Below are 21,042 nucleotides of genomic sequence, written 5' to 3'. Positions count from 1 at the left end.
TGCTCCAACGCCCTGCAAATACAAGTAGCACCGGGCAGAGTTTTAACCTTAAACTCGCCCCTGTCTGCTGTGGAGGGTACCTGTACTGAGCTCCCACAGCAGTTCCAGGGCAGCTCGGTGGCATCGCTACCTGTTGTGAGGACAGACAAGTGACAGAGGCTAAGTTACTTCCCTGTTTAAAAATCAAACAAATCAAGCAATCTGAGCATTTTGGTCCATACAGAGGTTTAGGGTTTCTCCCTGATGTTAGGGCAATCACATTACATTCCTCCCTCTCTTGTTGCCTGCCTGAAATGGAAGAACACCACTCCTCCCTTTCTTTTTCAAAGGGACCTCGGAAGAAAAGGCAAAGCTTACAGCTCATCTCAGCCTGCAGCAGGTCTCAGCCTCTGCTCCATCCTCAGCACAAATACAGCCTTCAGGCTCCTTCCAGCCCCAGCACTTTGGCTACGGGACCACTCCGGCGACTTGCCGCATTCAAGGCAGCCGAGGACCTTTCACACCCCGGCACCACCCACCCAGGGTGCTCTTATCCAACCCGTAGTGGACTCCATCAGCTTATCTCCAAAGACACCGTCATCGCACGTCTGCACCGACACCGTCATCGCACCGACCACCACAGGTTTGCAGCTGGTCTCAGTGGTTCCTTTGCCTAAATGGTGGCAGGCTGTGCCCAGGGAGAGAAGGTGAGACAAGACTGCTGAGGCTGAAGTTTCCATCCCCACCTGAAGTTGTGTTCAGCTTATTACCTCTGGACTTTTCCTCGGCAAAGGACAAAGCTATGAGGGGAAGATAGCGCTGCTACCTCTTATGGACCTGACAGAGGTATTCGCTGGTCAGTAAACAGTGGGAGAATTGCCTTTTCACTGAATGGATATTGCTATATAAGGCAGAGAGCAAGCACAGGAGTAAGCTTTGTTGCTTGAAGTTGCACTGACTTACACAGTCTATTTTTAAAGAGACTAGTTTGGGTTCTCGCTTTCAGCAGCTTTTGTTTTTTTTTTTTTCCCCTCTAAGAGACAGATACCCCATTTAAATTGACCTCTTTCCTCAGGTCCATTTCCAGGCTGGGCTTCGCCCTCTCCTCCTCTGCCAGACTCATTTATCAAGTGAAGCATTTCCACATACCACTGCATTAGTAGACTTGACCTTGTAAAAGCAGCAGCACCTGAGCTCCCACTGATGGAGTCTCTCCACCCCACCACAGCAACAAACCCAGCCTGCTCCTACCCTCTTTCCAGGTGAGGTACTCTCGGAGCTCCTACAGCCCCTTCCTAAGTGTCCCGAGGAAGGGTGGCAGGTATATAGACAAGGCAAGGAGTGATTCTGGGCTGATCACTGTGCTTCCTCTATGGAAAGGGGCATTTAGGAGCAAGCTACTGCTGGCACCACTCAATTCTTGTAGCTGCTCCCGGCCCAGACGAAGCATACACCAAAAAAATCAAGCTATGGGAGCTTCCCCAGGGTGGACGACTCACTTCTGGTCCCTGGCTTTCCTAGATGCTCTCTCTCTCAGCCAGGGAGCAAGCTGTGGGCATGCACCATCCAGCTTCCAGGGAAGCAAGGAGAGCCCCTGACATGTGGCTTTCCCTTGTTCCCCTTGCAGCCTGCTCTAAAAGGTAAGTATCTTGCCCAGCATAAAGCTGGGGATGAGAAGATCTCCCAACTCTCAGCACTCCCCATGCAACTTTGACCGTACATGCCTCGATGGGATGGACCACGTGGTTTAGCACACGCATACTCTTCCTACATGGGACTGTACTTTTAAGGCTTTGCTGTACCAGGAGCACTCTCCTGTTATCTATCTTCCTTTAGGACTTGGCAATAAAATCTACTGGGGTGTTATCTGCCGCCTACAATCACCTCATCCCCACCTTCGGCCTTGGTCCCTCCCTCCTGCCCATCCCTTTGAGGAGAGACATGGAAATCACTGGCACTCCTGCTGCAGTACTGCCGGCACTGCTGTCGATAGCATCGCCGCTCGCCCTGCCTGCAGCACAGAGCACCGCCGCTGCAGACGAGTTTCAATGTCCTTTTATGGAAGAAAAATGAAAATCGCCTGCCCAGCCGCGGAGTGCCTCAGAGCCGAGCCGAGATGACAGACGGAAACTTGCCATTTGTTGTGGTTTTGGCAGTAACAGAGTGGAGCGTGTTCCCATGCGCACCGCTCATTTAAAAAGGGTGCAGTGAAGGCACTGAGCTGGAGGAGAAAGCTGAGAGCTCCAGAGCGGGAGGTTTCAGGGATGCAGTGCTGAGGAGGAAGATGGCAGAGTCATGAAAAGATGGCTTCGACCATTCTGCCGGCCCGGACAAGCGGGAGACAGGCCTCCGGACAAAAGTGTACACAGGCACAAGTGCTCCATTCCCAAACCCCCCAGTGAGACACATAGCAAGGTCCTCCACACCGCATTTCCCTTTTTTCCTCATCCCAACAAATTCTGCTAAGCTGCATTCATACAGACACAGGAGGATGGGAATTTAAATGCGGGAGTTGGGCCTTGAGGTCATTGTCACCAGAAGAAATTACAGGGGTCTCCCATAAGCGAGTGCCACCTTTGGCTCCGCTCTCCACTAAAGCTGTGGGGCTAAGCTCTAAGTAACAATCAAATCTAAATAAATAGGCTCAAGGAAAAGCATACAGAGAACAGCAATAAGAATGGCTGAACACAGAATGAGACGGGGCCATGGGACCTTCAAAAATGTTTGCGCTGCTGTCAGGAAGCTGAATGAGACAGCAGACTTCAACAGCTGGGAAAACATGTTGCAAAACAAGGAGAATTAAGTAATTCTCCATATGCACATCCTACTCCGAGGCATTTTGGACAAGCTCAATTTCTCCAACCAGAACAATTTTTTTTTCCATGTTGCACACGCACCCTGCCAGTGACAAATCTCGATACAGTTTAAGCCTAAAACCACAGCGCATCTGGAGTCGGGCAGGGCAGCTCCGGGCAGCAATGGGCCAGCCTCTGGCACAGAAGTCATGGGCCCTGTGGTATGTGTTAGATGACATCCTTGGAAGGCTATGTCATCCCGAACACATCCCCTGCTGCTGGGTACTTGATCACACAAACATTTCCCCTTGCACCCTATAAAACACTTGCAACTGGATCATAGGTGGCTGGGGCTGCCTCATTACCTACCTCTGAATCACAAGCAGCTGCGTGCCCCATTACCGCACCAGGTACAGAGATCACAGGCATTGCAGCATGCCCCTTAGCTGCTTCTGTAACTTTAAGTCTGGTTGATCGTGCAACAATTTATTTCAGCAAGGCCACTCACGTCAAAAGTTGCTGCAAACCGTACAACGCGACTTACGCTTATTAACATAGGTTGCGGATGCAGTGTTAGCACCCTGCTAAGAGAAGCCATGTTCAGACACAGCTTGCTAGGCAGAACTCTGTACAAGCTTAAACCTGTCTCGCTTCCAACAGAAAATGAAGGTTAAAAGCAGCTGGGTGCATCTGTTCCTAGCCAGCACCTTGAAATCAATCCTGAGACATTCTAGCAGCTTAAAAAAGAAGTCCCCTAAAATACCAAGTCTTAGTCCTGCAAATTAAAAGTACACACAAGGAGTGCTGTGACCAGAGAGCCTAACCTGAAGATGAAAAGGGAAAAGAGCGGAGATTTTATCCATCTGACACAGGCACATCAATGCTCCTTTTTCCAGCGTGACAGTTTGGATGCCCGGCAGGCAAACCCGCTCCCCAAACACAGCCTCATTAATAGGATGCACGAAGGAGCCCTGAACAAGAGTGGCAGCTGCCCAGTCCAAGGGCAATGCGATTTAGCACCATGCAACCGTATACCATCACCTCTTTGCATCCAGCCAGCACGGAGGCAGACAACAACTCGGTACAATAAAGTAACAAAAATTTTAAGCTATGCAAAAGGAGTTTTAAGGAAAAGTCTTGGAAATGCAAGTCCCTGCAATGTGGCCTGGCTATGAAATGAGTGTTGAGGGTTTCGAGCTCTCCGGCACCAGAGGGACAGCGCTGCTCCGTGCATGCATTATTTCCATGGCAACGGCAGCTTTCACCTCCCCATCTCTTCGCTGGCTGAAAGCCCTGCAGTGCTTTGTGCTGAGACTGCAAAGAGGGGAGACTATCTCCCTCACCCGCAACACGGCGCTGGGGATAGCAGCAAGCAGCCCGGGAACAAAAGCCTTGTCTTCACCAACAATATGGGGTGCTGGGGAGAGGGAGGCTGAGCAGAAAGGATGGACTTCCTTTTCTGGTGGGAAACAGTACTTCCCCCAACATGCAAAAGTGCATGCTCACTTCCCAGTGCTGCACAAGTCAACAAGCAACATGTGCCTTTCCTAGTTTTACCAGAATTGCCAGTTTTGGTTTGCTCTATCAGAGCGCTGGGAGGAGAAACGCACATCAGTAGAGATGAGAAATTCGAGCGCTCCTTCCACGCAGTGATCCCTGTGCAGAATAAGATGGAGGTTGACCAAGCAGGCTGGCAAACCCTCCTGTCACCGGGAAGCCTGGCTCCATGCGTGGTCAGCAACCCATTATAGAGCGAAATCTCAAAACTCGGACAGGTCTGAGCGAAAGCTGCCTCTCCCCCAGCACCAGCTCGGATTGCACACACACACAGGAGAACGCACCCATAGGGTGGCTTGGGCAACGTTTTTCCTTGGCTAATTAAGCTTTTCCTCCACCCTGCAGTTCATATGATTAAGATTCAAGCCCTGGCCACCTAACTAGGAGCCAAACTTCACGCCACACAGCTGGAGCCACAGTGGCCCTAGCAGATGGTGCAGGCTCATCTGCATGCTCTCCATGCAGCCGTTCAGTCACAGAAGGCAACGGGCAGCTCTGCCCATTGCTGAGGTTACAATTAGCCACATTTTGGTCCCTGCAAGGTGCAAATAACTGGAACGACAGGTGAGATGCATAAGCAGCAACCTGGGTATGCCTAGAGCTCTTATTATTGAGCCCAACATACATATATACAGCCAAAATGAAGGCTTCCAGCTGGTTCCCATCGCTTACTTTACAATACATCCATAGCTGGCCCAAATATAAATCAATCTCTCTGCAAGATTTAAAGGAAAGCCTGAGAGTATCAACACGAACTCTCAAAGCAAGACAAAGCATCCAGGTGATGCAGCACAGAAATACAACAGGTCCACCATCTGGTCCTCCTCTCCCCACCCTTGAAGAGCTTTGAGGTTTCAGGACAGGCACGTTTTGACCTTTCCCTTTCCACACTTCCCCTCGCTTTAGGTTCAGCTGTGCAAGTGCAGTCCTTCCAACCAGAAAGGGACTCCTTCCAGGATCAGTCATCACCACCACCGAGGCTGCCAGAGGCACTGCTAGCAAAGCCAATGCATCCTCTCCAACCTCTGTAGAGCTCCCTAGATTAGCCCTTTCCTCCCTAAGGGCAACAGTTTCCTGCAAGCAAGAGCATTAACGGAAATTCTTCATTCTGGAGAGAGACAAGATAGCGGGAATATGAAGAACCACTGCAGTTGATGCTGTGAGACAACACCACATCCTGCTATCCAAATTCCTCACCCTCGACTTCAAATCCTAAAGTCGTTCAAGACTCCTAAGAAGAGCACAAAGCTACTCAGCAGATTTTCAGCTAATGAATCAACACAAGCTGTCCAGGAAACCAGAAATCCAGCCCACTGGAATGCTGCAACCCCAGGGAGGGGGGACAGGCAGTACGCTAGGAAGGAAATGAAACAGCAAACCAGAAGGAAAGGAACATTTCAGCACTGACCCTTCTTACCACAGTTACTGTGCCACATTACACATTTTAGGAAAAAAAGCAACTTCAATTCGTTTTGCACATTGAAGCATTCATGTTCTTCAAGCCTGAATTTTGTTCTGTGGTGCTGACATATGTACATTTTGAAAACAACTCGGTTTTTGCAAAAAAAAAAAAATTTAAACGTGAATCAACATTGCCACCTAGTGACTAGCAAACCTCCTTGCTTATGACACTTGGATGATCCATCAGAATCACATTTCTTTCCCTAATGCTAGATGTGGATGTTAGCAAAACATATCTGGAGATCAGAGATCTAAAGTGGAATAGTGCATCTTTCATAAGCAGCTTTCCCCTGCCAGTACATTCAATTTTCACTACAGAATGCAAAGTTCACTGCTGGCAACTTCAATTTTTCCAGACAACAGAACTTGACTTCCTATAACTTTCTCAATACAGGCAAATGGTGGCATCACATCCATACGAGAACCCAAAGCTATGGCAGCTACAAGCATAAGGTTAATGCACTCAAGGGGAATTTCAGTGATTAGCAGAAATCTCTGCTGGGGGACAGGCAGTTCCCTGAATATTGCACAAGAATTCATTGTTGTGGCTAAAGTTACCCAAGACGCCTTGTAGCTCCAGTGCTAAACACTGACACTGTACTGGCCTCGGCTGACTGGCACCAGATGTAAGTGGGGTTCTGCATACATTCAGGAGACTGGAAAACACTTTTCTATGTTTCTATTTTTCCCCAGAACAGATGGTGCAGAAGTAGCAGCAGCAAGTCCGTCCCCGCATTGGGCCAGATGATTCTCCCGTTATGGCTATTAGCAAACTTTAAGAGAAGCACAAAGATCTTCCACATGAGCTCTTCAAACAAGTTTTTTTGTCACTTCCCACTGAATCTGTATTCAGGCGACAGCATAAATGAAAAATGCAGATGCTAATTCTTTTAACGATAGCACGTAAGGTTGTTTCAGCTCATTCTCCAGAAGTTTCATTAGATAAAAGGATTACAATTTGGTTTTATGCCTTTTAAACACCCAGATCCCTGTTCACCTAAACCATTTCTGTATATGCAAGACAGCAACCTATCGCATCCATAAGCTCTTTTAGCCAACATCTTCCAAGGAAAGAAAGGAATACTGTTGTCTTTACCGACAGTGCCCTGAAATTCATCTGTCCAGCCACACAATTTTATAGAACATCAGTAGGATCCAGCAAACACTTTGACTGCTGCCCCATGTAGCCACATTAGATATTGATTCACCTGCTACTAGGAAGCGTGAGTTGCCCTCCCAGCTCTCCTGCCCAACACTCCAGAAGAGACTAAATGGCAAAGTATCCCCCAGTTACCTTTCTGCAGCGGGGATTAGGGCAGCTGAACCGCTTCACATCATTGTCCAGTAGAGCTGGGAAGTTACAGAACGGACACCTGCAGCCCAAAATAAGATGCCATTAATGCAGAGTGCCAAACATATCTTTGCTGAAAGCGGATTTAGTCAGATAGCTATGTGGTAGTTAAGAAGGCTGCCAACCAAATGGCTGCCGCCAGGATGTGCTGACTAGCGCCTTTTTGCTCATATTTCTTCGATCACTTCCCTGTTTGCAATCAAAATACTATACGCTCAGCACTGCTTTTGACCATGTAATTTAGTGGATCAGCACAGAGCTGGCAAGCAAGTCTTGGGGGAGACAAGTCTATTGAATTTTAATCTGCTCCTAGTCAAAGGCAGACCAACCTGAATAAAAACAGACCTGGGAAGGCAGAAGCCTGAATTTATAATACAGCTCTTTGAAAGCTACCTATCTCATAGTCAGCACACATTTAGGGGTTTTAAGGAACAATTTTCTACAACAGAAAGTGCAGCCTGCATCCTCTGCTGGACACTTACCTGACAAGTTCATCTGCACAGGCAGCAGCCACCTCCTCCTCAGCTTTCCGCTCATAGTATTTACAGAGGATGTTCTCTGGAAGCACTTTCTCCAGCTCGCTGGTGGGGAACGAACACGTGCAACTGCCTTCCATGCAGCTGAGCTCTGACTAGGGTTGGAAGGAGAGAGCTCAGGTTCAGTATGATACTAGCAAAAAGCAAGACTCAGTACCCAGAACGTTTCCAAATAAACCAGGGCAGAGCCTTGCTTAGAGAGAATACAGCTTAAGTCGGCAGATGACTGCTAGAGAATGGGCTTGCTACAGAAGAACAAGACTAGTTAAACGGATCAGGCCTCAAACAAGGATGGGCATGAAGATGCTGTTGATAGCTGGGATCACAGTTCACTCACTCCAAGTCCACCGTGACCACATAGCGGCCCGTTATTACTGTATGGTCTCTGCTGAGAACTCTGCTCACTAACAACATGTTGCATTTTTGGCAATACGGTCATATAAAATACAGCTGCCAGTTTATAGGTTTACATGAAATATAGATGACAGATTACAAAAGCATCCCACAATTTGATCATCATACCCCAAGGCAAAAGCGCATGCACACCTCAGAGCAGGTTAATGACTTGTTTATAGCTCAGCTAAGTACCAGGATAATTGCTAGCTAAATTGGAGACTAAGAAGGTTAGTAGTATCATAGAGGAACCAATCCCCAAATTAAGTTGGGATCACAGTGATATTACAAAGGACAAATACTCTTAGCTAGGAGAAGACTGGCCAAGTCAGAGAGAAGAGTGTGTTCTCTGTGCAGATACCATTGGTTTATTAAGTAGAAAATAAAAAACAGACAAGGCCAAGTTATTGTTGTTACTATGAATGCTGTAGAAAGTTTTCCTAATAATCCAAGTTGCTAAGCATAGAGCACAAAAGATGGAGGTTAGCAAAACTGAAATCCTATCCAGCAAAGATCCCATTGTGAAGTTGTTGGCTTCGCTTGATGGTGAGACTGACTTGTTGGATTTGGATTTCAGGACACAATTCCATTCAAACATTTCCTGGGAAATGCAGTTACATCTGATTTAAGCAACAACACTAGGTAAACAGCAATGTGATCTCCCAATAGCAGTTTACCCATTTTCCCTTCAGGGAAATTCTTACCTTCCCAGAGCCAAAGACTGCCTCCTGAGCATATTTAATTAGGCACTCCTTGCAGAACAAGTGACCATCTGCACACTGAGTTAGCTCTTCAAATGCAAACTCCCCGTAACAACAGCGGCACTCTATCATCTGACCATCCTGCAGCCATAAATAGAGGTATTAGCATCATCATCAAAACATCAATAGCTATAGCAACATACAGACACATACAACTGCAAGCCACAAGCAATGCCAGCATTAATTCTAAAAAAGAGCAACAGATATACAGCATTCCATTAGATATCCTATTTGGTGGTCAAAACTCACTAAGCACAAAAAGAAACTCAGTTTTAAGTAACTTAATATCTACATGTCCTGCTTGACAGGTTCCAAAAAGCTACAGAACACATGGTGTTAATAATTCTTAGCTCACAGGCAGAGAAGCATCTTGGGTTCAGGAAGCTGCAATCGGAGGGAAGCGGCAGAGAGTACACACCATTCATATAGGGAAAACCAAGCTTCAGATCTGTTGCCCTCTAAAGGAACATTTACCCATCTGCCTGGAGAGACCTTGTCTTGGCCTCTTCACTGCAGGGGTGGAGAAGCTTGCCGCTGTTAAAAAGTAAGTATGCCCAATTCTTCAAAGGTCCAACATCATCTCCAAAGTTTGAAGAGAAATGGGCATTGAGAACGAAAAGGTAATCCACAGCTACTGAACTGATCTAACTTTTCTCTCTTTGTTTAAAGGGAAAGACCTGATTTTCAGGTTTTTAAAAAGTCCTTTCTGCAAATGAGGAAGACCTTTCCACTGGCAGAGCTCCAACAACAGCGAATCTGTTTTAAACAGCCATAATAGTGGCAGCAAGAGCAAACCTGGTACTATTCTATTGCAATGTTTGTTCTGGCCAGTAAAGGTACAAGCAGCAGACGACTGAATTACTACAGATCATTACATGCATCAATACTGTCTTGCTGGACTCAGCTCTTGTCTACCTTTTCTAAAAGCCAGCCAACACACACTATGCAGGTTTTACCAGCTCAGCAAAAGCAGCACAGTGCAAATGCAGCTTTAGAAAAGCTCCATTCCAGAAGCCAAAAGTGCCTGTGAAGTAGTAAGTGCAAAACAGTGTCTATGCATAAGCTGAACTCAACGGACCACATTATAGATACTGACCTTCTGATACTGCTCCTCATTCATCTGCAGAGCAAGGAGAAAGTCTGCATGCTGTAAGACAGACATGTGCATCTGTATTTACAGAATAGATAAAGCAATTTTCCAGCCTCTACACTCTTTTACATTATCTCAGGGCTTACAAACCACCATAAAAGGCTCACTGTCTGCTTACAACATCACTCAGCCCATCCTTCCAATCCATTAAGCTATTTATGATTCAGCTAAAACAGATGGGAGAAGCAAAGGCAGCAAGAACAAAGAACCAAATTCTATATTACGGAGGGCTGCTGGTTCAGGTTTCCATGGGCAGAGATGATCTCACCCAATGGGCCCCTCCAGAGAAAGCCCCAAGGAACATTAGCTTTGTGTTTAAAAGGAGACACTATCCATCTGCCTAAGAGACAAGGATCTTTAAGAAGCTACTTTAGGAAGGACTGTAGGTGCAGAGCTGTGAATTCAGTCTTTCCTCAGGCTACGAGGGGAAGACAACACACCAGCGGGTGTTGCAGGGTTCTGCTTCCAAACACATGGTCCTCAGCACAGGACAAGATGTTCTGGAGACACAGGACTGCCAACTTGTGGAAGGCAGAGCGAGTGGACAGACCGCCTTGGGCCTGGTCATTATTCACCACCAACACTGAGCTGCAATTACAAGCCCCAAAGCAGCGGAGAAGGCTGCTAACAATTAGAGGAAAGAATTAATTAGTAGAGCTTTTACTACTTCATAGCAAAAAAGGTCCAGAACAGTGTTTGCAAAAGTAGCAGCTATATATTTAAGTAAACATGAAACTCTGTGCTTGGCTTTTTTTCCTTCAAAAATGAGTTACTTGGGAAAAGTCATACATGTTAGCAGGTAGTAAAGGGGCAAAGGTAGTCAGTTACTCAGTATTTTGTTCAGCGTTTGAATTTCTCTAAGAGGCAGATTTCCATGTTTAGGGCCGAGACCCCTACAGTAGCTGAAGTCGTTTGGACCACAAGATCAAAGCAGCTCCTACCGCTCACCTCCGCCATCTCTTTAACTTTCTGCTCATAGAATTCCTGCTCCAGTAGCACCGGTGGGAGAAGTGAGAGCTTGTCGTAGGACCTCCAGTGCCGTCTCTTATTCTCCAGGAAGAACATGCGCTTCTCAATTTTCACATCCCCTAAAGCAGAGTTAAAGGCACAATGAAATGGGATGGAGCAGCCAGAACAAAGCTTAAATCCGTCTCCCTCGACACACCACCAGCTGCATAACTTCAGCATCTCAAACAGCACTCTATCAAGCAGAGGTACTAATGAAGAATATCTCCAGAACAGATACCAGACAGGGACAGAAACATAGCTGTTTTGGGATCACATCCCTTTTCAAGAACAGTACTTTCTGCTGCAAGCCAGTTCTCCTTACAATAACGATGCAGGGAGCACAATACAAACAGCTTGGTATTTACCTTGCTCAAATTTGAAGTCTATATATGAATACTGATTCATTTCTTTCCTCCTTTTTCGTTTCCCACTGGTTTCGGGAGACAGCTCCTGCCATTTTTTGATAGCATCTGAAAAGGCCTAGAAAACAACATACAGACTTAAATCCTGTCTGTTCCTGGAAGAAAGCAGAAGCACGTACTTCAAATCGAAGCACAGTACAAACACGTGCATGAGACTGATCCAAAACCAGAAAGCCAAACACCCCATATAGAGGCAAGTATACTTCTTTCCTTTGCTCACCTTGTTGCTTTATGTACTCAGAAAGCAACCGTTCCATAAAAACAAAATAGTTGAATGATACTTCACAACACCTCAGCTATTAACTCTTATACAGCTGGTGTCCACTCTGATGCAACAGAGCTGGTTTGGCTTCTTTTTGTTGTCAGGTTTGGTTTTTTATTTAAGAAAAAATGAAGCCTAAATACTCAGTGCTCAATCAGGCAAGTGAAGAGACAAGGAGTTTTTGTTTTAGTTAAGTCCTGGAATAGTAGAGAATGAAGCTCAAGCAAGAGGAGTGTATCAGAGGGCTAGATCCAAGTCAAAAGCTTGAAGCTACATTTACATTCAGTTTGTTGATACTTAAAAACAAGTGTCTCTGCAGCTCCACTACAGTGAAACTCTGTTACGAGGAATATAGGACTCATTACACAAGTCATAATAAGAAGAAACAGGATAGTAAGACTTGGGCTTCTTTTCAGTTATATGCATTCAGTTAACTAATAGCAGCAGTTAAATGTTTTAAGATTTAGCTAAATGTCTAGGCTTTATTGGCAATTATATCGCACTTCAGCAGCGACGTACAGGAACACTTCTCAGTTTAATGCATCACCCAACATCAACTAGCTAGTGTTTCCCCAGTTCTCCTATTAGGGAAAAGTAAAAACTTCCTGCAGCATTCTGTCTGGCCAATAAATTTTGCAAGTCTCTACTAAATGGATTAATACTTCTTAAAAGGAAAGGAAGATTATTAAAAAAGCCCATAACTACACACTAGCAGATGGTACAGTAAGGCAAAAGACATCACACTGCTCTCCACAGACACAGGAGATAACCCTAGGAAAGAAAACAGACTTGAACTGGAGAACCTTTCGCGTGATTGCATAGTGTCCCTTGAGTTCGTGTAGTGCCCACTTAATGTCTTGGCTGCTCAGCATTTTGAAGTCTGCCATAAGGAGGTCAGCTGCCTGAATAAAGCACCGCTGATCAAGTGGGGCAAGCTTGGAAAAGTCGAAGTAGTCCACTTTAGGCACCTAAGGAGAAAATGCAAAAGATATAAAAAGGCTGCTATAAATACACACAAGAACACCTCAAACCACTCTTTCAGTGGTCAGGATCTTCTGCAAGATCACTCAAAATTCAGGTTACACGGCACCCAGTTCTGAGCACCTATCTAGCCATCAGCTTAGAGCACAGCATGGGTGTGAAGCCTACTGGCCTATGCACTTGTGCGGGGAACCTGCCCTGAGCTGCACCACACCGCAGCTCTGCTCCTAGCAGGACCCACACCACGTAGTGTAAAGCAATTGTGCGTGGCTGCACGAGACAGTGAGGAGAGGATACATTTAGGTTACTATAAAGGGTGAACAACTTTATTGGCTCGAGGTTGAGAGATGCTTCCAAGAGTAGAAAGAGGTATTCAACGTTTCTCTCTCTCAGGCCACACACAGCTATTTCAACATACTCAAAGCGGCTCAGAGACAATTTTTTGTCAAACGGACTTTAAAAAACAAATAAAGTCAAGAAGCTGTAGGGAGATTTGCAGTTAGGAGGCTGAAAGGCAATGCCCAAAGGCCACACAAGCCAGACCTGAGGGCCAAGTCTACTTCATGTGACAGAATGACCATGGAATTCTTGTATCAGTTTATCAAAATGAACACTTCAGATGGGGTAGCTGCAGGCAGGCAGGGCAGAGGGTCTCGCTGAAGCAATAGGGCAGAGACGGTGCAGCTATGCAACAGCAAAACAGGAAAGTCTTGCAAGTCATCTTGCAAGTAACTAGCTATTGCTATTTAACACCATCTTAAACGCACCCAGAGGCCTCCTGTGAAAGTATGGCTCAACCAAGCACTCTACAAATACGTGCTAATAGAACCAGACATCCCAAGGTCCACTCAGGTTGAACAGACTGGATGAGAGGCATGCTGTAGATGAGGATACTCTCACACTTGCCTTTGTCTCATCTTGGCTGGCAAGCAGGCTGCTGCTGGGATTTAAAACCACTCTGCCTTCCTTCTTTGGGTAATCTGGATTTTCCAGAAGAAAGTTACAAAGTCTGAAAAGACAAATATAGTTACTTCAGGGTTTGGGAGCTCAGGTTCATTCCTCGCTTGTCCAATTTTTAGTATGCTATAATTATGAGGCTAGGCAGGCAAGTCACAGCCTGCCCTGTAAGAACCAAGGGAGGTCCTAGACTAGAGCAAACTGCAAGTAAATGACTGAGAATTAAGTAAAGAATGACCGGCTGTATGACTGCAGAAGGAAAAGCAAATAGCTTTGTCTTTCAACAATTACATTTACATACATGAAGCTTGTATGAGTGAGCTACTAACCAATCTACATCTCTCCATGCCAGAGGTGAACAATCAGGCTTACTTCCCCACTCACATCCATGGGTAAAACCATGTAAAGCGGTACCTCCTTTGAGCACGTGTCAAATCCTGCATGACTAACAGTTAAGGTGTACTAACTTTCCACTATTCTGGAATTAACATTATGAAGACCATACAAGAAAGAACAGTCACAACGTTAGCAGCATTAATTAAAATCTATTTGTCATCTACTGTGGCTAATGCAAATGCATCTACGGAAAAAGAAGCATACAAACCCCTACAAAACCGGTGAAAGGTTGATGTCTTCCTCAACAAAAGATTACAGATTCAAATTTGAATTAAGGCCTCCAGTCTCGATCTACTTTCACATTAAAGCAGAGACAGAAACATGTTCAAACTGTGTTTACATACAATATGTACTCTGAATACAGGTTTCATTGTAATAAAGCTTGAAATCACACCAGCATTGTCCAAATTCCATTAGAAACTCGTCTAGTGAGAACAGCATTTAGAAAATAATCACCAAAAATTGCTGAAAAAATTGCATACTAGCCTGTAAATGCAGCATACCTGAGGTCCTATCACTATCAATCATAACTGTCAGGTAAATTTAGTTTAACCGAGTATTTCAGCTTAGAAAAGACTCTAGCAAGTAGTTTCAGAATACCCCATTGCCAGAGATCCACAAATACTTCAGAAGCCCTTTTGAAAGGGAAACTTGCTGTAGGCTATCTGTCTGAATCGGACTTTCACAGCTTATTCTCAACCATCACTAACCAGCTGTGCTAGCTGGGTCAAGTAACATAAGCTGTTCCTCAGTTTCCCCAGCTGTAGAACAATATCCTTCTGAAAGGAGCTAGGACAAGCAATTAACATTTGTAAAACTTTTTGAATGAGAAGGTGCTAGGTTGCAGCAAAGACATAATTGCAGCTAATTTACATTCCTGATGTCAGAAATCAGTCCCTAATTAAGAAACCTCAACTGGCTTGAAGCATTAACCCACTATCAAGGCATGATTACTTTAGCCCTGCTTTCACATTCAAAGCAGAGGCATTTCTTTTTGTTTAATCAGGTATGGACATATTGAGCCAGAAGCTTTTGACTGAGTGTGAATGCTTCTGGAGCGCAAAAGCTGAATAGACGATATCCTGCTAAGAGGAGCTCCCACATCTTATCTTTCACATCAGTTGAAAGTTTTAAGACGATCATTTCGGAAAACAACAAAATATCTTGGCACTGAGCATTTAATAGCTTCCATCCCTCCCTCCTCCATCCCTTTTGTAGAAGAGAACTGTTTTAATCCAACAAAACAGAAACTTCAAGGAGCTCAAATCACTGCAGCTCAAACGCAAGGGTTTCAGCTGGGGCACAGTCAGAACACATTTGAACTATTCTGCATGTTGCCATTTCAATGCTCAGGATTTTCAGAGATGTTAACCTTCAATGTCTGACAATTAGTTAAGTGGGTCCCAGCGCGCAATGCACGCACACTTGCAGCACTGTTCATTAATATCTGCACCACAGGACACAGAGCCAGTTAAAAGCCTCATCCCTGCCCAAACCCAGCCACCCTTATTTATTATATTTCAAGCCTGATTCAGCTTGACATACCATGGAGATCAAAGAGACCCTGCCAGCGAGGCTGACCAGTGCTTTGACCCATTTGTTCTCATACAAAAGATGCAGTGACAACTCAAAAGACAGTTTGGTTAAAGGAATAAAAATATGGAGAAGAAATCTTTATCATCCAGTAAGTGGGTAACGCACCGCTGAGCAGACACTGTAGATGGCCTACAGGGAAGCCTGTAAGCACCTTTTCATCTCACTGGGTCTGTGGCACACAATAGGAGAGAAGAGATTTCGGGAGCAAAAAGGGAAGGAACACATTAAGGCTGATAGAAGCCGATACTGGGATTTAATTCTATCAGGCTTCACTAAATCCCCGCAGGACACAATAACGAGTTTTTTCACACAATCTGTGAGAGGGTCCTGCAGCCAGATGCCTAACTTCAACGGCCCAACCGCCCCGAGGAACGGCCCTACCAGTCTTCTACACTCCCAATGCAACCATCCACGCCGAGGTGCACCAAGTACGCGGTGTGGGCACCTGAAAGCTTCTCTCATGCTGACCACGCCACCGCCGCAGGGAAAGCACTTTCGAAAGACAAGAAAGAAGTTACAGCCTGATGACTTTCTAACCAAGAAGCCCTACTTCGGAGACACGACTTCACAACACAGGCAAAGGCAGCAGAACAGGAAATCTATGCCCAATGGATGGGATCATCCTTAGTTCCTTGCCAGTTAACTTATTTATGGTCCAATAATTAATTCTAAGTCTCACGCACTTAAATACTGCTTAATTAGTGCCCTAGTTAACTGGAAAGGGCATTGGATTCATACTAGAGTGAATACTCTGGCAACCAACACCTATTCTTCATTCTTGTATCACATAATAACTAGTTTCAACATGTTTGAGATAGCAGTGACAGCTGCAGAGGGGGAAAGAGAGGGGTTGATGAAAGCCTAGCATCAGACACAAGTCACAAGTGATTTCCTTCAAACCACTCTCCCCTCTGTGTAGCTGGTGCCAACACACACAATCCTTTGCTCTTCAGCTGTACAACCTTTACCCAAAAGGGTAGGGAGATAATGCAACTTATCGATAAGGTTAATGACTTTTTTTAAACTTTTGATTCTAACATGACTCCAGAGATATCAAGCATGACGAACACTAAGGTATTCTTGAGCCGCTAACACAATTGGGAAAGCAACAGTCCTCACGTTGATTTTCCACTCCTTTTATTTCCCTTCTTGGCTCACGTTTCTGCTCAGTTTGACCAAAATCAGTCCCTCAACAGATACCTGGAATCAATCCTACCAGCCCTTAAATGTGTTTGCTCTATTCTATCTGCAAAAAGCGATGCGAGAGAACTCAAACAGTACCACTGCTACTTAATCAAGAAAAGGGGATAAAAGCCAACAACATGACACTAAATAAGGGAGTCCAAAACAGGTCAGCTTTACCTGGAAAAAGCCAAAAGCCAGTGGAATGAAGAGGTAGGAAACTATTTTCTCCAACTCAAAATTCACCAACCCACCTTCGTACTATGTTTTATAGACGTCGTCTCAACACCTTAATCCTGACACTCACCCTTTTTAAGAACCCTAGTAATAGTTAAGAGGAAATTACATGTAGTATCTTTAAATAAGCAAATGATCTTAAAAGCAGAGAAGCTACAGCACAACGTCAGAATTAGAGAGCATTTAAGAAAAGCTCTACTAGAAGGAAAAAAATAAAATTCTCTGCTCTCTGGCACTATCAACGCAGTGCTGATTCCCAGCCTGGATATGCTCTAGAACAGCACCATTAGCAGGTGGGGAAATGGAAATGTGACTGCAGCCAGACTGCTGTATGATACACCCTGGCTCTGAGCTCTATACTTACACATTTAAGTCATAGCAGTTCTTGATGCTGATTAGCTCTTCAATATATTCCTTCTTCACATCTGGGAATCTTGCTTCCTACAGTAGGAAAAGCTAAAGGTTACGTAGGTATTAGAGGAGCTGTGTAGCACAACCTAGCAACAGCACCAAAGACAGAGATTTATAGGTAATTATCTAGCACGCTCTTGAGACAAGGGCCAAAATGGATTTCAAGAGACCATTTATATCCATCCAGCCTGGATACTGCTGCCCTTCCTTTGCTCCACAGGATGATTACTAACAGCTCTTTCTCACAAGAAGAGTATGGGTAGTGATGTCAATGGCCATGAGCAGCTGGCCTAATGAGTGATTCAGGCTGACTGGAAAGAGGCAAGGCACATAGGTATGATCTACAACACAAGAAAAGCTAATATTTACCTTCAGACAGAAGATTAAGGAGTTCCACATCATGTGCTGAAATACAGCATTCCAAAGCAAAAGGAAAAAACCCAACAATACATATACCCACCCAAAGCACCCAGACACACTAGCAACGAGATTACAACAGCCAACAAACCTTTACTGGCATTTCTGTGAAAGCTCTCCCAGCATTAGCCACGTAGCAAAGAGCACCCTTTGCTGCTCTCTCTTGTTGGGTTTCTGTACGGGTATTGCAATCAATTGCACCATATGATATTTTGCTTTGCAAGATTGGACTGGTCAGGGTTGTCTGGCAACCCTGACAATGCAAGAGTATCTACTTACCCATCTCAAAGCAAGTCACTGACCAACAAGGCCTTACTTGGAAAGAACTGAATTTTGTTGGACTGCTGCTTAAAGAATATTTTCCTCAACCCCAGTTTTCCCAAATAGACTGAGATATGGGATGTGGAGGGAAGACTTGGAGGGGATGGGAGCAGTGGTGTAAGACACAGACACAATAAACTACGCTTGTTTGCAAAGAAGTATTCCATAAGGCATCAAGAGAGACCCTTCCTCCCTAGCCATCAAGGGGAGGAGTGTGCACTGGAGGGGAAAACATTAGACATGAGAAGCATCACCACATTTTTTTGTTTTGTTTTTTAAATATACACCACATTGCCCAAGCTGCTGAATATACCAAAGGTTAAGGAGTACCCTTCTTGGTAGTTCAGTTCTTGTAACTAGTGCCCTTCATGCTAAGCTTCACACGCAGAGTCAGAAAGGAGCATGTGGAGTTAACATATATGAGTCTTCATGCTGCTTATCCAGTAATCCCTCAGTGCTACTGCTTGGAAACCCACACTGCAAGGGCAACCACTACCCCTGACCACCATGGTGGTCTTAACATGGCCATGGACCAAACTACAGCAGCCATGGCTCTCAGCCATGTGTCTCTAAGCCTTCTCTACCCCACCCTCTATCCCGCTGCCAGTGTTCAGTGCCTCAGTTTTGCTCGTTTAGCTCTACATCCATTCCTAAACCAGCTCTACAGAGTTGGGTTAGGAATCAGCCAGACAAAAACAAACTAGCAGAACTGAGAGGGCAGTAGCCTTTAAGGGAACAGATCCGTGTTATTTCACCTCACTGTGCCCTTGAGACCCTGCAATCAGCTCTGCTAAACCTCTCCAGCCAAGAGCCCATCCCAAAGCAAACAGTGCCCTCAAGATCTGCATCCTCTCACCATTTCTGCCATAGTGCTGGGGTTAGTCTTTCACACCAAAGTTTTCCAAGACAGTTCATTGCATGCTCCTCACCTGGGGCATAGCTGAGTCTCAGCCAAAACGAAGAGGATTTGCAGCTGAAGTCAATAGGGCTGTGCTCTGAGCATGTGAAACACTAACACACCTTGAAAAACCTGTCTGAAAATAACATGCACACAGAAGGCAAACAAGCCCTGGGAATACTTACTGTCTCTCTGATGAGCAGTGCAGTAAGGTCTTGGTCCTGCCCAGCAGCTCCTTGTTCCGGCACATTACTAGAGCCAAGTTCGTGAGAGCCCTGTGCGGGGAATGCTGGACCTGGCTGTTCATTGTCTATTGCTGCCTGCTGACCCGTTTCTTCTGGTGGATGCGCTGGCTGGGGCGAAGCGGGACCTGGAATCCCATCCTGCTGTGGTTCAGGTCGGGGGAAGGCTGGCCCAGGAGCCTCCTCTCCGTATGCCCTCAAAGATCCTGGGTCTGCTTCAGGCTGCCCTTGCTGAGGAGCACAACCATTTACTACAGCATGTGGCTCACCTTCCAACGGCTGGAAGTATGGGTGATCCAGCTGGCTGTTTTCGTGGATCTCCTGGCCTGTGGTAGTTGCAGCAGCTGTTCCGCAAAGGTTTTGCTCTGGCTCCAAGTCCTCTCCTTGCCATCCCTGGGCTTCCACCTTTTCTTCCTGTTGTGGTAGAAGGTCTGCATTCTCCAGACTAATGATCTCTCTGTTAACAACAGGCTGTGGACTCGTCTTTACTGCTGGAAGCAAACTTGGGCCAGGCTCCTGGTTACTTGTAAGTTCAAACCTGGGGCCGTTAAGCTCAGATGGTCCAGGCTGCTGCAAGGCAAAGTTCATATTCTCATCCCTGCTTGCTCCAGCACTGCTCTCTACCATGTGATTATACCGGTCTCCCTGGCACAGCAGAGCTGAGATCTCATCTTGCAGATATATGCTCCTCAAGGGCTCGACAGCACTTCTGGATCCTCCTTCTCCCACAGTGTTTGCACCCTGCCATTGAGCAGCAGGTCTGATGACATTGGGACGCAGAAGCTGCTGATGCTTTGGGGTCTAAAAAGAAGACAGACAAGAGTAAGTAGGAGTTCTTGTCTGTATGTCAGAATCCTTGCTCCAGATGATCTTTTGCATCTAACCAAATTTCTGATGGGAAGCAGATGAGAAGTCTGTTTAACAAGGTGCTTAATAAGGCATAAAACTGCAAGCCACATACCTTTGTTTCACTGAACTCCATCCTCAGTCTGTCCCCAGGTACTAAGAGAACATTTGGCAGAACTGGGGATGCACAGGACTTTCACACTGGAATAATTTCCTGAGCTCATCTTAGTCCCCACTTCCTTCCCAGTAAAATAGTCTGGGAAGGAGGAACTACCTGATGGAATATTTGCATTCTCACCGATTTATTTAAACAGGCAGGAACCAAAGCTCAAAACATTAATCTCTGGCCTTGTTCTTGCCTCTGGCAGACAGACTGCTGTGTGCCAACAGAGTCTGAATATTCTCTGCTACTGTTTTCAACTAAGAAACAGAAAGGTCAGCTTCGCAACCCATTTCCTCAATGCCTCTGGTTACTTTAACAGAACAGTGGAATATATTCTTAATATAGCTTAGATATGAAATTAGACACTTAAAATAATCAGGGTAAGCTAAAGCCTTTGGCCCTCCTATGTGTGACTGCCTGTGCCAGTGGCAAGAGATTTATCAGGTGGGCTGGCTTTGCAAAACTGCAAAAATTTAAGTGCCTGCAACAGCCCAACAAGAATCCAAATAGCACAGAGGAATATAAAGCATACAAGGTCAAACAAGGCATGTTTTGAAAACTTGCCTTCTAAGGAACATCAAGTCCTCTTACAAAGCACTCCATCTTTCTGGATTTAGACAGATAACTTTATGGAAGCTACAGCCTTCGTTAAGTAGAACTTTAAATACAATGCAGTTTAACAGTCTAGTTCTCCCCTCCTGTGCCCAAAATATGATTAAA

At 45.4% G+C, this 21,042-nt stretch overlaps 1 protein-coding gene across 1 annotated transcript in view; it reads right to left on the bottom strand.

Moving 5' to 3' along the window:
* The window catches only part of RNF216 (ring finger protein 216), a 77,474-nt gene that overhangs the window by 41,274 nt on the left and 15,158 nt on the right, over positions 1-21,042 (bottom strand). Inside the window, 10 exon segments of the mRNA XM_050905813.1 lie at positions 7,087-7,165; positions 7,626-7,774; positions 8,777-8,914; positions 9,930-9,980; positions 10,932-11,071; positions 11,357-11,471; positions 12,479-12,643; positions 13,563-13,665; positions 17,389-17,465; positions 19,257-20,114. Coding sequence (XP_050761770.1) covers positions 7,087-7,165; positions 7,626-7,774; positions 8,777-8,914; positions 9,930-9,980; positions 10,932-11,071; positions 11,357-11,471; positions 12,479-12,643; positions 13,563-13,665; positions 17,389-17,465; positions 19,257-20,114 — 1,875 coding nt within the window.

Source organism: Gymnogyps californianus, chromosome 15 (assembly GCF_018139145.2).
Source record: "Gymnogyps californianus isolate 813 chromosome 15, ASM1813914v2, whole genome shotgun sequence".
NCBI classification, from domain to species: Eukaryota; Metazoa; Chordata; class Aves; order Accipitriformes; family Cathartidae; genus Gymnogyps; species Gymnogyps californianus.
Note: the sequence above shows the minus strand (reverse complement) of the source record. Positions and strands in the feature narration are given on the sequence as shown.